We start from the raw sequence: 17083 nt of genomic DNA, 5'->3' as shown, positions 1-17083 counted from the left end.
TATCCAGTAAACTGACTAGCTTCTGGTTAGCTTCTGACTAGCTTCTGGCTTCTATTATGGATTTTAGATTTGAGGTAAATCTTCTTTTTCTTAAATTGGTGAGGCTGGTTGCAGGAAAGTGATTTGAAGTTGAGTTTTTGGAAAATAAAATATATAAAAAATATGCGAAGAAAATATGTAAATATATATATACACGGGACACGACAAGACGAGGACAAAGGGCGTCTGACTGCTATGCTTATCTTGGTAACATCTATAACATATTGGTATTGGTATATTGTGTGTGTAGATATGCGTGTCAGTAAAAGTCACCTTGATACAGAGTACGTGAGTCCCAGCCTTCATCAGTTCCTCAGTCAGCTTAACATAGTACGCCAGGGAGTACTTCTGTCTCATGGGGTCTGATACGTCTCCTGTGTAGGAGATAGCAGCCTCCACCACCCCTCCTGCCCTGTGGATGACGAAGGTTGACGATGATGATGTCAGCATTAAATATAGACGTGGCTACAATACGATGTACCTACTGTATTTTGACATGCAGTATCACATCACGGAGACAAAACGACACACGCGCGCGGTGATGTGAGGAGGGCTAACTCTTTGTTCGTTAGGGACAGTCTGGACGGTACGGTCAACCTACCTGCCGGCGGCTTCCATGCCCAGTATCATGTTAGGGAGGTAGTTGAGACTGTCAAATACACGGAATATATCCATGCCGTTCTCCTTCGCCACCTCACAGAACCTGGGGAGAGAGGAAGAGAGAGGAAGAGAGAGGAAGAGAGAGGAAGAAAGAGGAAGAAAGAAGAAGAGAGAGGAAGAGAGAGGAAGAGAGAGAGAGAGATAGATAGATATAGAGAGGAAAGAGAGATAGATAGATAGATAGATAGATAGATAGATAGATAGATAGATAGATAGATAGATAGATAGATAGATAGATAGATCGATAGATAGATAGATAGATAGATAGATAGATAGATAGATACATGGGGGAAGGGGGGTTGAAAGGCGGATGAGGAAGAGGGTAAATAGATTATTGTACCATCATATTCTGAGGAAGGATGTTGATCTGTGAGGTCTGTTGTCAGGTACGTTTGTGTGTGGTCTTGTAGGGTAGTTGGTGTGTGTGTGTGTGTGTGTCTGTGTGTGTGTGTCATCACCGATAGGGTGACAAACACACACACACACAGTTCCTATAATACTAGCTACGGTCAGTATTTATATATTCTCACTACCAGCCACTTTGTATGTATAAACCCACCTCAACCACTCTAGTAACCCCGCATATTGGATATATTAGCAGGGGTGTTGTTAGGACCGAGACAAAACTGTGCCAATATATGCTCCAAACACCGGTTTTGATGGCATTATCTCTTTTATACAACGTTATTTTTGATGAATTTATTCTTACTATTTAATCTCGTCTCTTAGGTTTTGGCCTTTCTAGGGAGTTTTTTCCTAGCCACCGTGCTTCTACACCTGCATTGCTTGCTGTTTGGGGGGTTTTAGGCTGGGTTTCTGTACAGCACTTTGAGATATCAGCTGATGTACGAAGGGCTATATAAATACATTAGATTTGATTTTTATTTTTATTTTTTTTGTATGATATAGTCCGGAAACACAAATATAGGGTTGCAACCCAAAGCAGGCTGGTCGTTTGTTCTATTGGTTCGGTTGGCATCAGAGACGCGACCCAGTCGGTCTTTGTTCTGTATCTATGGACACGACCCAGTCAGTCTTTGTTCTGTATCTATGGGAGGGGGTACCCAGTCAGTCTATGTTCTGTATCTATGGACACGACCCAGTCAGTCTATGTTCTGTATCTGTGGACACGACCCAGTCAGTCTTTGTTCTGTATCTATGGGAGGGGGTACCCAGTCAGTCTATGTTCTGTATCTATGGACACGACCCAGTCAGTCTTTGTTCTGTATCTATGGACACGACCCAGTCAGTCTTTGTTCTGTATCTATGGACACGACCCAGTCAGTCTTTGTTCTGTATCTATGGACACGACCCAGTCAGTCTATGTTCTGTATCTGTGGACACGACCCAGTCAGTCTATGTTCTGTATCTATGGACGCGACCCAGCCAGTCTTTGTTCTGTATCTATGGACACGACCAAGTCAGTCTTTGTTCTGTATCTATGGACACGACCCAGTCAGTCTATGTTCTGTATCTATGGACGCGACCCAGTCAGTCTTTGTTCTGTATCTATGGACACGACCCAGTCAGTCTATGTTCTGTATCTATGGACACGACCCAGTCAGTCTTTGTTCTGTATCTATGGGAGGGGGTACCCAGTCAGTCTATGTTCTGTATCTATGGACACGACCCAGTCAGTCTATGTTCTGTATCTATGGGAGGGGGTACCCAGTCAGTCTATGTTCTGTATCTATGGACACGACCCAGTCAGTCTTTGTTCTGTATCTATGGACACGACCCAGTCAGTCTTTGTTCTGTATCTATGGGAGGGGGTACCCAGTCAGTCTATGTTCTGTATCTATGGACACGACCCAGTCAGTCTTTGTTCTGTATCTATGGACACGACCCAGTCAGTCTTTGTTCTGTATCTATGGGAGGGGGTACCCAGTCAGTCTATGTTCTGTATCTGTGGACACGACCCAGTCAGTCTTTGTTCTGTATCTATGGACACGACCCAGTCAGTCTATGTTCTGTATCTATGGACACGACCCAGTCAGTCTTTGTTCTGTATCTAGGGACACGACCCAGTCAGTCTTTGTTCTGTATCTAGGGACACGACCCAGTCAGTCTTTGTTCTGTATCTATGGACACGACCCAGTCAGTCTATGTTCTGTATCTATGGACACGACCCAGTCAGTCTTTGTTCTGTATCTATGGACGAGACCCAGTCAGTCTATGTTCTGTATCTATGGACACGACCCAGTCAGTCTATGTTCTGTATCTATGGACACGACCCAGTCAGTCTTTGTTCTGTATCTATGGACGAGACCCAGTCAGTCTTTGTTCTGTATCTATGGACGAGACCCAGTCAGTCTTTGTTCTGTATCTATGGACACGACCCAGTCAGTCTTTGTTCTGTATCTGTGGACACGACCCAGTCAGTCTTTGTTCTGTATCTATGGACACGACCCAGTCAGTCTATGTTCTGTATCTATGGACACGACCCAGTCAGTCTTTGCTCTGTATCTATGGACACGACCCAGTCAGTCTTTGTTCTGTATCTATGGGAGGGGGTACCTAGTCAGTTGTACAACCGAATGCATTCAACTGAAATGTGTCTTTACGTATTTAACCCAAACCCCTCTGAATCAGAGTTAGGTTGTGTGTGTGTGTGTGTGTCCTCTCACTTGAACACTGCGTTATCAGGGTAGTTAGTGTATCCTACTGCGTTAGCTCCTCTCAGTAACATCTGAAAGGGAACGTTGGGTACTAAGGTTCTCAGCTCCTGGAGTCTCTTCCAGGGACACTCATAGAGGAATCGCATGGCCACGTCAAATGTAGCTCCTACACACTCACACACACACACACACACACACACACACACACACACACACACACACACACACACACACACACACACACACACACACACACACACACACACAGAGAGAGAGAGAGAGAGTTTCAGTTACACCATCTCCACAGTCTACAGTGAAGCCATGCAGATACCGCAGGGAAGGATCATTTAGGTCATGTCATCAGAAAGCCATCAGAGAGCCAGAGAGGGTCAGAGATTTGGGTCGGATCCCAAAATGGCACCCTATTCCCTTTGTAGTGCACTTCTTTTAACCAGGGTCCATAGAGCTCTAGTGCACTATGTAAGAAGAAGGGTGTAATTTGGAACGCAACCCAAAGAGTAAGTATTGAAGGAGATTAATAAGTATAAGTATTGAAGGAGATTAATAAGTATAAGTATTGAAGGAGATTAATAAGTATAAGTATTGAAGGAGATTAATAAGTATAAGTATTGAAGGAGATAATAAGTATAAGTATTGAAGGAGATTAATAAGTATAAGTATTGAAGGAGATAATAAGTATAGTATTGAAGGAGATAATAAGTATAAGTATTGAAGGAGATTAATAAGTATAAGTATTGTAGGAGATTAATAAGTATAAGTATTGAAGGAGATTAATAAGTATAATATTGAAGGAGATTAATAAGTATAAGTATTGAAGGAGATTAATAAGTATAAGTATTGAAGGAGATTAATAAGTATAAGTATTGAAGGAGATTAATAAGTATAAGTATTGAAGGAGATAATAAGTATAGTATTGAAGGAGATAATAAGTATAAGTATTGAAGGAGATCAATAAGTATAAGTATTGAAGAAGATTAATAACTATAAGTATTGAAGGAGATTAATAAGTATAAGTATTGAAGGAAATTAATAAGTATAAGTATTGAAGGAGATTAATACATATATGTATTGAAGAAGATTAAAAAGTATAGTATTGAAGGAGATAATAAGTATAAGTATTGAAGGAGATTAATAAGTATAAGTATTGAAGGAGATTAATAAGTATAAGTATTGAAGGAGATAATAAGTATAGTATTGAAGGAGATTAATAAGTATAAGTATTGAAGGAGATAATAAGTATAGTATTGAAGGAGATAATAAGTATAAGTATTGAAGGAGATTAATAAGTATAAGTATTGTAGGAGATTAATAAGTATAAGTATTGAAGGAGATTAATAAGTATAATATTGAAGGAGATTAATAAGTATAAGTATTGAAGGAGATTAATAAGTATAAGTATTGAAGGAGATTAATAAGTATAAGTATTGAAGGAGATTAATAAGTATAAGTATTGAAGGAGATAATAAGTATAGTATTGAAGGAGATAATAAGTATAAGTATTGAAGGAGATCAATAAGTATAAGTATTGAAGAAGATTAATAACTATAAGTATTGAAGGAGATTAATAAGTATAAGTATTGAAGGAAATTAATAAGTATAAGTATTGAAGGAGATTAATACATATATGTATTGAAGAAGATTAAAAAGTATGGTATTGAAGGAGATAATAAGTATAAGTATTGAAGGAGATTAATAAGTATAAGTATTGAAGGAGATTAATAAGTATAAGTATTGAAGGAGATAATAAGTATAGTATTGAAGGAGATAATAAGTATAAGTATTGAAGGAGATCAATAAGTATAAGTATTGAAGGAGATAATAAGTATAAGTATTGAAGGAGATTAATAAGTATAAGTATTGAAGGAGATTAATAAGTATAAGTATTGAAGGAGATTAATAAGTATAAGTATTGAAGGAGATTAATAAGTATAAGTATTGAAGGAGATAATAAGTATAAGTATTGAAGGAGATTAATAAGTATAAGTATTGAAGGAGATAATAAGTATAAGTATTGAAGGAGATTAATAAGTATAAGTATTGAAGAAGATTAACAAGTATAGTATTGAAGGAGATAATAAGTATAAGTATTGAAGGAGATTAATAAGTATAAGTATTGAAGGAGATTAATAAGTATAAGTATTGAAGGAGATAATAAGTATAGTATTGAAGGAGATAATAAGTATAAGTATTGAAGGAGATCAATAAGTATAAGTATTGAAGAAGATTAATAAGTATAAGTATTGAAGGAGATTAATAAGTATAAGTATTGAAGGAAATTAATAAGTATAAGTATTGAAGGAGATTAATACGTATAAGTATTGAAGGAGATTAATAAGTATAAGTATTGAAGGAGATTAATAAGTATAAGTATTGAAGGAAATTAATAAGTATAAGTATTGAAGGAAATTAATAAGTATAAGTATTGAAGGAGATTAATAAGTATAAGTATTGAAGGAGATTAATAAGTATAAGTATTGAAGGAGATTAATAAGTATAAGTATTGTAGACAGTAGAAAGTAGGGCTCTGGTTTGTGGACTAACTCTACAGGGAGATAAAACATGAGTTGTATTTAGTTTTCACTGTTTTCTCTGTTCAAATACAAGCTGTTGTGGAGAGAAAGACAGAAATAGGGAGAAAGAGAGAGAGAGAGAAAGAAAAGAGAGAGAAAAGAGAGAGAAAAGAGAGAGAAAGATGTGAGGAGAAAGAGAGAGATGGGGAATAAGGGAGGGAGAGAGAGAAAAGAGAGAGAAAAGAGAGAGATAGATGAAAAGGGAGACAGAGAGAAAAGAGAGGGAAAGATGTGAGGAGAAAGAGAGAGATGGGGAATTAGGGAGGGAGAGAGAGAGAAAAGAGAGAGAAAAGAGAGAGATAGATGAAAAGGGAGATAGAGAGAGAAAATAGAGAGATGGAGGAAAAGGGAGATAGAGAGAGAAAAGAGAGAGAAAAGAGAGAGATGGAGGAAAAGGGAGATAAAGAGAGAAAAGAGAGAGAAAAGAGAGAGATGGAGGAAAATGGGAGATAGAGAGAGAAAAGAGAGAGAAAAGAGAGAGATGGAGGAAAAGGGAGATAGAGAGAGAGACAGAAAGGCTTTTCAGAGGCCTTTGAAACTCCCGCTGCTCAGAGATCAATACAGTATTAGAAGTGCTTGTTTCAAAAAAGCCTCAATTTGGCATGAGGGTCTGCTATACAAATTGTTGGAAAGTGGTGTTAAGGGAAAAACATACAACATTATAAAATCCATGGACACAAACAACAAGGGCAAAAATCAAACTATTCTTTCCACAGGGCCGTGGGGCGAGACAGGGAAACAACTTATAGCCCCACCCTCTTCAACAAATATATCAACAATTTGGCACGGGCACTAGAAAAGTCTGCAGCACCCGGCCTCACCCTACTAGAATCTGAAGTCAAATGTCTACTGTTTGCTGATGATCTGGTGCTTCTGTCACCAACCAAGGAGGGCCTATAGCAGCACCTAGATCTTCTGCACAGATTCTGTCAGACCTGGGCCTTGACAGTAAAACTCAGTAAGACCAAAATAATGGTGTTCCAAAAAAGGTCCAGTTCCCAGGACCACAAATACAAATTCCACCTAGACACTGTTGTCCTAGAGCACACAAAAAACGATATATACCTCGGCCTAAACATCAGTGCCACAGGTAACTTCCACAAAGCTGTGAACGATCTGAGAGACAAGGCAAGAAGGGCATTCTATGCCATCAAAAGGAACATAAAATTAAACATACCAATTAGGATCTGGCTAAAAATACTTGAATCAGTCATAGAGCCCATTGCCCTTTATGGTTGTGAGGTCTGGGGTCCGCTCACCAATCAAGAATTCTCCAAATGGGACAAACACAAAAATTGAGACTCTGCATGTATAATTTTGCATAAATATCCTCTGTGCACAACTTAAAACCCAAAATGATGCATGCAGAGCAGAATTAGGCAGATACTCGCTAATTATCAAAATCCAGAAAAGAGCCGTTAAATTCTACAACCACCCAAACATTCCTTAATAACAAAGCCATCACAAACAGAGAGATGAACCTGGAGAAGAGTCCCCCTAAGCAAGCTGGTCCTGGGGCTCTGTTCACAAACACAAACACACCCTACAGAGCCCCAGGACAGAAGAACAATTAGACCCAACCAAATCATGAGAAAACAAAAAGATAATTACTTGACACATTGGAAAGAATTAACAAAAAAACAGAGCAAACTAGAATGCTATTTGGCCCTAAACGGAGAGTACACAGCGGCAGAATACCTGACCACTGTGACTGACCCGAAATTAAGGAAAGCTTTGACTATGTACAGACTCAGTGAGCATAGCCTTGCCATTGAGAAAGGCCGCCGTAGGCAGACATGGCTCTCAAGAGAAGACAGGCTATGTGCTCACTGCCCACAAAATGAGGTGGAAACTGAGCTGCACTTCCTAACCTCCTGCCAAATGTATGACCATATTAGAGACACATATTTCCCTCAGATTACACAGATCTACAAAGAATTCAAAAACAAATCCAATTTTGATAAACTCCCATATCTACTGGGTGAAATACCACAGTGTTCCATCACAGCAGCAAGATGTGTGACCTGTTGCCACGAGAAAAGGGCAACCAGTGAAGAACAAACACCATTGTAAATACAACCCATATTTATGTTTATTTATTTTCCCTTTTGTATTTGAACTATTTGCACATAATTTGACATTTTGGAACTTTTGTTAATTTTGTTATTGTTTATTTCATTTTTGTTTATTATCTAGTTCACTTGCTTGTGCAATGTAAACATATGTTTCCCCCATGCCAATAAAGCAACACTGTCTGAAATTGAATTAAGAGAGACAGAGACATCTCTCTCTCTCTCCCTCTATCCAACTGTCTCTCTCTCTCTCCCTCTATCCAACTGTCTCTCTCTCTCTCCCTCTATCCAACTCTCTCTCTCTCTCTCTCTCTCTCTCTCTCTCTCTCTCTCTCTCTCTCTCTCTCTCTCTCTCTCTCTCTCCCTCTATCCAACTCTCTCTCTCTCTCTCCCTCTATCCAACTGTCTCTCTCTCTCTCCCTCTATCCAACTGTCTCTCTCTCTCTCCCTCTATCCAACTGTCTCTCTCTCTCTCCCTCTATCCAACTCTCTCTCTCTCTCTCTCTCTCTCTCTCTCTCTCTCTCTCTCTCTCTCTCTCTCTCTCTCCCTCTATCCAACTCTCTCTCTCTCTCTCTCTCTCTCCCTCTATCCAACTCTCTCTCTCTCTCTCTCTCTATCCATCTCTCTCTCTCTCTCTCTCTCTCTCTCTCTCTTCTCTCTCTCTCTATATATATATAGACAAGACAGAGAGAGACTTAGAGATGTTAATAACCAGTACCCCATTTACTCATAAACAGATAAATGTTATTAGCCTGTGCCCCATTTACTCATAAACAGATAAATGTTATTAGCCAGTACCCCATTTACTCATAAACAGATAAATGTTATTAGCCAGTACCCCATTTACTCATAAACATATCAACATTTTTAACCAGTACCCCATTTACTCATAAACATATCAACGTTATTAACCAGTACCCCATTTACTCATAAACATATCAACGTTATTAACCAGTACCCCATTTACTCATAAACATATCAACGTTTTTAACCAGTACCCCATTTACTCATAAACATATCAACGTTTTTAACCAGTACCCCATTTACTCATAAACATATCAACGTTTTTAACCAGTACCCCATTTACTCATAAACATATCAACGTTATTAACCAGTACCCCATTTACTCATAAACATATCAACGTTTTTAACCAGTACCCCATTTACTCATAAACATATCAACGTTTTTAACCAGTACCCCATTTACTCATAAACATATCAACGTTTTTAACCAGTACCCCATTTACTCATAAACATATCAACGTTTTTAACCAGTACCCCATTTACTCATAAACATATCAACGTTTTTAACCAGTTTGTAAACTCAAGCCTCAGTCTCGCTGCCAACATCCCCTCCGGCATGCAGACCTCAGCTATGACCTTCCTCAGTAGGCCAGATGATCGGATTCCCGCTCGTTCTCCCAGCTCCTCCAACGATCTGCTCCTGCTCCGCATCAGATGACCCAGCTTGGTACACCCCACGCCTAACAGGCATGAACGTAGTCTGGCTGAACCCAGAGCACGGGACTGGATGGCAGTGTTATGAAAAAGAGGCTCTTCAAAAAGCCACATCCCTGGTGGCGTGCCGGCCTTACAGGACAAGTTGAAAACTCTCCAAGCCTGCATAACAGACTCATAAAATTGGGTCAGGCCAGACAAATCACCCCCCTCCAGCTTTTAGAGGAAAAGGTGCTTGTCTAAGCCCAAACAGCCCGCTCTCCTCATCAGTGTGTAGTCTGTGTCGACCCAGCTAGAACCATCACTGTACAATAGTCTCTGGGCTGCTTGAAGCCGGAAAGCCATGATCCTGGAGGAAATGTCCACCAGGCCTTGTCCTCGTGCAGTGGCAGACACGGAGCTTTAATACAATCTTGTCCAGACCAGAAGAAATTAACAAGGGTCCTGTGAAGCTCTTGTGTCTGACCCCTCGGTGGCTGTAAAATCATTAGTCTGTGTCACAGGGTAGAGGCAGCAAGATGATTGGCTACAAGCACCCTTCCCCTTTAAGACAGCTGTTGTAGCACCCATTTCCACCTTGACAATCTGACACACACCTTCTCCACTGCACCCTTCCAGTTATACTTTTGAAAGACATCAGAGCCCTTGAAAAAAAAAGTCTTGGCTGCCATCTCTGCCCCACTGAATCCCCCTGGTAACCGTGGAGTGGATCCTATCTGAATCCCCCTGGTAACCATGGAGCAGATCCTATCTGAAGCTCCCCTGGTAACCATGGAGTGGATCCTATCTGCATACCCCCTGGTAACCATGGAGCGGATCCTATCTGAATCCCCCCTGGTAACCATGGAGCGGATCCTATCTGAATCCCCCCTGGTAACCATGGAGCGGATCCTATCTGAATCCCCCCTGGTAACCATGGAGCAGATCCTATCTGAAGCTCCCCTGGTAACCATGGAGCAGATCCTATCTGAAGCCCCCCTGGTAACCATGGAGCAGATCCTATCTGAAGCCCCCCTGGTAACCATGGAGCGGATCCTATCTGAAGCCCCCCTGGTAACCATGGAGCGGATCCTGTCTGAAGCCCCCCTGGTAACCGTGGAGTGGATCCTATCTGAAGCTCCCCTGGTAACCATGGAGCAGATCCTATCTGAAGCCCCCCTGGTAACCATGGAGCGGATCCTATCTGAAGCCCCCCTGGTAACCATGGAGTGGACCCCCCCAACAGCCTAAAAGTGCTTATAAAACTCAGATGGTAAACCATCGATGCCAGGGGCTCGGCCTGATGAGAGCTGTGTAACTGCTGTGGACAGCTTCCCGCAGGGTGAAGTCAGAGTCCAAGGCGACTCTCTGCTCAGGGCCCAACTTTGTAACAACTGTTTAGCACACAGAGACTCACAATGCTCCAGCAGTATACTGTTGACAAAACACACGTATTTGGGCTGTAGAAGTCAACCTCATTAGTCTCATCACTTCCCAACCTCCCAACATTGTCTCAAGGACTCCAAGTTTCATTTAATAACTCTACATTTTTCCCAAAACAACAAACACTTTTCACAAAACATGACATCATGTAACAATTTAACATTAAAATGCCAATAAGAAGACGACCTTCGTGGACAGGACAAGTGAATATCAACAGACACATTATGGTGATCAGATAAACCCACAGGGGTAATGTCACACCTTCCAACCCTACTACAGTAGCGATCAGATACATACAACCTGTCTAACCTTCCAACCCTACTACAGTAGCGATCAGATAAATACAACCTGTCTAACCTTCCAACCCTACTACAGTAGTGGTCAGATACATACAACCTGTCTAACCTCCCAACCCTACTACAGTAGAGATCAGATACATACAACCTGTCTAACCTTCCAACCCTACTACAGTAGAGATCAGATACATACAACCTGTCTAACCTTCCAACCCTACTACAGTAGAGATCAGATACATACAACCTGTCTAACCTTCCAACCCTACTACAGTAGAGATCAGATACATACAACCTGTCTAACCTTCAAACCCTACTACAGTAGTGGTCAGATACATACAACCTGTCTAACCTTCCAACCCTACTACAGTAGAGATCAGATACATACAACCTGTCTAACCTTCCAACCCTACTACAGTAGTGATCAGATACCTACAACCTGTCTAACCTTCCAACCCTACTACAGTAGTGATCAGATACATACAACCTTGTCTAACCTTCCAACCCTACTACAGTAGAGCTCAGATACATACAACCTGTCTAACCTTCCAACCCTACTACAGTAGTGATCAGATACATACAACCTGTCTAACCTTCCAACCCTACTACAGTAGTGATCAGATACATACAACCTGTCTAACCTTCCAACCTGACTACAGTAGTGATCAGATACAGATACATACAACCTGTCTAACCTTCCAACCCTACTACAGTAGTGATCAGATACCACCTGTCTAACCTTCCAACCCTACTACAGTAGCGATCAGATACATACAACCTGTCTAACCTTCCAACCCTACTACAGTAGTGATCAGATACATACAACCTGTCTAACCTTCCAACCCTACTACAGTAGAGATCAGATACATACAACCTGTCTAACCTTCCAACCCTACTACAGTAGCGATCAGATACATACAACCTGTCTAACCTTCCAACCCTACTACAGTAGTGATCAGATACATACAACCTGTCTAACCTTCCAACCCTACTACAGTAGAGATCAGATACATACAACCTGTCTAACCTTCCAACCCTACTACAGTAGTGATCAGATACATACAACCTGTCTAACCTTCCAACCCTACTACAGTAGTGATCAGATACATACAACCTGTCTAACCTTCCAACCCTACTACAGTAGTGATCAGATACAACCTGTCTAACCTTCCAACCCTACTACAGTAGTGATAAGATACATACAACCTGTCTAACCTTCCAACCCTACTACAGTAGTGATCAAATAAATACAACATGTCTAATCTTACTACACTGACACGACCTTCATTAACCTTTAGCCATGTGTACTTCCTAACTTTAGCATTCCTTACTCTCCACCTATCAGAAAGCTCAAACTCAGTTAATAGACCAGACAGACAAGTAGCTGACCGCAGGTGAGGTTCTTCAGCAGTGCGATCAGCAGTAAAATCCACTGTACAGTTCCAGTCCCTCCCGTATTCCTCTCCCTTCCCCCTGCTAATTCCTGTCCCTTCCCCCTGCTATTCCTCTCCCTCCCCCTCATATTCCTGTCCCTTCCCCTCTTATTCCTGTCCATTCCCCTCTTATTTATGTCCCTCCCCCTCTTATTCATGTCCATCCCCCTCTTATTCCTGTCCCTTCCCCTCTTATTCCTGTCCCTCCCCCTCTTATTCCTGTCCCTCCCCCTCTTATTCCTGTCCCTCCCCTCTTATTCCTGTCCTTCCCCCTCTTATTCCTGTCCCTCCCCCTCTTATTCATGTCCCTCCCCCTCTTATTCCTGTCCCCCCCTCTTATTAATGTCCCTCCCCCCTCTTATTAATGTCCCTCCCCCCTCTTATTCCTGTCCCCCCCCTCTTATTCCTGTCCCTCCCCCTCTTATTCCTGTCCCTCCCCCTCTTATTCCTGTCCCTCCCCCTCTTATTCCTGTCCTTCCCCCTCTTATTCCTGTCCCTCCCCCTCTTATTCCTGTCCCTCCCCCTCTTATTCCTGTCCCTCCCCCTCTTATTCCTGTCCCTCCTCCTCTTATTCCTGTCCCTCCCCCTCTTATTAATGTCCCAGAGAAACCAGACAAAGAGAAAAAAGACACCCTGTGAAGCATGATCATCATCATCGTTTTTATTTTCTCTTAACCTGACCACGTTTCCCGCCACCTTTTGTTGCCGTGACAACAGTAACAAATTCCCTCAAGTGGAAACGCTTCTTCACACTCAACTGGTCTAACCCCATCGTCTTCTGTAACACCACAGCTGACCTCACAAACTTATCAACATCAAAAACATCTGCCAATTTGACAGATTTCCCCAAAGTCTGATCCAGGATCACATTTATCTCCTCTAGATTGTAAATTGAATCGACCAGCTAGTGTCGTATCAGGAGAGATATCCATATCCTTCTCCTGATCCTCCTCAACTGAGGCCACAGACCCCTGACTCCCCTCACCTCAACTGAGGCCACAGACCTCTGACTCCCCTCACCTCAACTGAGGCCACAGACCTCTGACTCCCCTCACCTCAACTGAGGCCACAGACCTCTGACTCCCCTCACCTCAACTGAGGCCACAGACTTCTGACTCCCCTCAACTCAACTGAGGCCACAGACCTCTGACTCACCTCAACTGAGGCCACAAGACCCCTGACTCCCCTCACCCCAACTGAGTCCACAGACCCCTGACTCCCCTCACCTCAACTGAGGCCACAGACCCCTGACTCCCCTCACCTCAACTGAGTCCACAGACCCCTGACTCCCCTCACCTCAACTGAGGCCACAGACCCCTGACTCCCCTCACCTCAACTGAGGCCACAGACCCCTGACTCGCCTCAGCCACATCCCTCTCAACACTCTCCACTTGCACCCCATCACTCGTACCGGGCACCTCCTCCACTACCTGAAAGATAAGCTTCACCTGAACCCCCTCCTGTACCCCATTACTCATACTGGGCACCTGCTCACCAGTCTGAGGAACTGGCTCTTCAGATCCATCCTTACCTTCTACAACAATATTTTTTTTTAATATCATAACGTTTCCCTCTAATACAAGTTGCAACTCCGTGCCCTCAACACGGATAACTTGTTCCTCAGCAACAGGTGCTTTTGGCTGCTCTACCTCTGTCGGCCCACCTCTCCTTACATCAGTGGGCCCAGGCGTTAAGAGGCCCACCTCTCCTTACATCAGTGGGCCCAGGCGTTAAGAGGCCCACCTCTCCCTACATCAGTGGGCCCAGGCGTTAAGAGGCCCACCTCTCCTTACATCAGTGGGCCCAGGCGTTAAGAGGCCCACCTCTCCTTACATCAGTGGGCCCAGGCGTTAAGAGGCCCACCTCTCCCTACATCAGTGGGCCCAGGCGTTACGATGACCACCTCTCCTTATATCAGTGGGCCCAGGCGTTACGAGGCCCACCTCTCCTTACATCAGTGGGCCCAGGCGTTAAGAGGACCACCTCTCCTTACATCAGTGGGCCCAGGCGTTATGAGGACCACCTCTCCCTACATCAGTGGGCCCAGGCGTTACGAGGACCACCTCTCCCTACATCAGTGGGCCCAGGCGTTATGAGGACCACCTCTCCCTACATCATTGGGCCCAGGCGTTATGAGGACCACCTCTCCTTACATCAGTGGGCCCAGGCGTTAAGAGGCCCACCTCTCCCTACATCAGTGGGCCCAGGCATTATGAGGACCACCTCTCCTTACATCAGAGGGCCCAGGCGTTATGAGGACCACCTCTCCTTACATCAGTGGGCCCAGGCGTTATGAGGACCACCTCTCCTTACATCAGTGGGCCCAGGCGTTAAGAGGCCCACCTCTCCTTACATCAGTGGGCCCAGGCGTTAAGAGGCCCACCTCTCCCTACATCAGTGGGCCCAGGCGTTATGAGGACCACCTCTCCTTACATCAGTGGGCCCAGGCGTTATGAGGACCAGCTCTCCTTACATCAGTGGGCCCAGGCGTTATGAGGACCACCTCTCCTTACATCAGTGGGCCCAGGCGTTAAGAGGCCCACCTCTCCTTACATCAGTGGGCCCAGGCGTTATGAGGACCACCTCTCCTTATATCAGTGGGCCCAGGCGTTACGATGACCACCTCTCCTTACATCAGTGGGCCCAGGCGTTATGAGGACCACCTCTCCCTACATCAGTGGGCCCAGGCGTTGTGAGGACCACCTCTCCCTACATCATTGGGCCCAGGCGTTACGATGACCACCTCTCCCTACATCAGTGGGCCCAGGCGTTACGATGACCACCTCTCCCTACATCAGTGGGCCCAGGCGTTATGAGGACCACCTCTCCCTACATCAGTGGGCCCAGGCGTTACGATGACCACCTCTCTCTACATCAGTGGGCCCAGGCATTACGAGGACCACCTCTCCCTACATCAGTGGGCCCAGGCGTTACGATGACCACCTCTCCTTATATCAGTGGGCCCAGGCGTTACGATGACCACCTCTCTCTACATCAGTGGGCCCAGGCATTACGAGGACCACCTCTCTCTACATCAGTGGGCCCAGGCGTTATGAGGACCACCTCTCCTTACATCAGTGGGCCCAGGCGTTACGAGGCCCACCTCTCCTTATATCAGTGGGCCCAGGCGTTAAGAGGCCCACCTCTCCCTACATCAGTGGGCCCAGGCATTACGAGGACCACCTCTCTCTACATCAGTGGGCCCAGGCGTTATGAGGACCACCTCTCCTTACATCAGTGGGCCCAGGCGTTATGAGGCCCACCTTGACTACCCGTACTAGCATAAACCATATACAGACTTTTGTCAAACTAGATTTTAAACGATAACACTAAAGTCTGCTCCGGTGAGTCCCAAAACATAAACATCTGTCGCCAAAATAACATTACCTGTTTCAGAGCTGGTTGTTTGAAACGACATAACCTGTTTCAGAGCCGGGTGTTTGAAACGACATAACCTGTTTCAGAGCCGGTTGTTTGAAACGACATAACCTGTTTCAAAGCCAGGTGTTTGCAAACCAACGGGACAATCTTAATTGAACTTGCAAACTTCCCAAACCCCAATAACTCGCGCTCCAACAGCTGATTGGGAATAAACGGAGGTACATTCTAAATTGTTACCCTTGTTGACAGAGAAATAAGTGGTGTAACTTGAATAAACATTAAGAATTACACCATGCTCAACCATACGATCAACCAGACACTCTTCTTTAAGAAGTACACCATGCTCAACCATACGATCAACAAGACACTCTTCTTTAAGAAGTACACCATGCTCAACCATCTGATCAACAAGACACTCTTCTTTAAGAAGTACACCATGCTCTACCATACAATCTACAAGACACTCTTCTTTAAGAAGTACACCATGCTCAACCATACGATCTACAAGACTCTCTTCTTTAAGAAGTACACCATGCTCAACCATACGATCAACAAGACACTCTTCTTTAAGAAGTACACCATGCTCTACCATACAATCTACAAGACACTCTTCTTTAAGAAGTACACCATGCTCAACCATACGATCAACCAGACACTCTTCTTTAAGAAGTACACCATGCTCAACCATACGATCAACCTGACACTCTTCTCTAAGAAGTACACCATGCTCAACCACACGATCTACAAGACACTCTTCTTTAAGAAGTACACCATGCTCAACCATACGATCAACCTGACACTCTTCTTTAAGAAGTACACCATGCTCAACCATACGATCTACAAGACACTCTTCTTTAAGAAGTACACCATGCTCAACCATACGATCTACAAGACACTCTTCTTTAAGAAGTACACCATGCTCAACCATACGATCTACAAGACACTCTTCTTTAAGAAGTACACCATGCTCAACCATACGATCAACCTGACACTCTTCTTTAAGAAGTACACCATGCTCAACCATACGATCTACAAGACACTCTTCTTTAAGAAGTACACCATGCTCAACCATACGATCTACAAGACACTCTTCTTTAAGAATTACACCATGCTCA

The 17083-nt window shown here is 43.5% G+C and overlaps 1 protein-coding gene across 3 annotated transcripts in view; it reads right to left on the bottom strand.

Moving 5' to 3' along the window:
- The window catches only part of LOC110518778 (pyruvate carboxylase, mitochondrial), a 490506-nt gene that overhangs the window by 63162 nt on the left and 410261 nt on the right, over nucleotides 1–17083 (bottom strand). For all 3 annotated transcript variants that reach the window (XM_036987220.1, XM_036987221.1, XM_036987222.1), the window contains 3 exons: nucleotides 3327–3483; nucleotides 641–742; nucleotides 313–451 (listed from right to left, as the gene is read on the bottom strand). In XM_036987220.1, the coding sequence (XP_036843115.1) occupies nucleotides 313–451; nucleotides 641–742; nucleotides 3327–3483 (398 nt within the window). The remainder of the gene's footprint in view (nucleotides 1–312; nucleotides 452–640; nucleotides 743–3326; nucleotides 3484–17083) is intronic.

The sequence above is a fragment of the Oncorhynchus mykiss genome, chromosome 9, assembly GCF_013265735.2.
Source record: "Oncorhynchus mykiss isolate Arlee chromosome 9, USDA_OmykA_1.1, whole genome shotgun sequence".
Lineage (NCBI taxonomy): Eukaryota > Metazoa > Chordata > Actinopteri > Salmoniformes > Salmonidae > Oncorhynchus > Oncorhynchus mykiss.
Note: the sequence above shows the minus strand (reverse complement) of the source record. Positions and strands in the feature narration are given on the sequence as shown.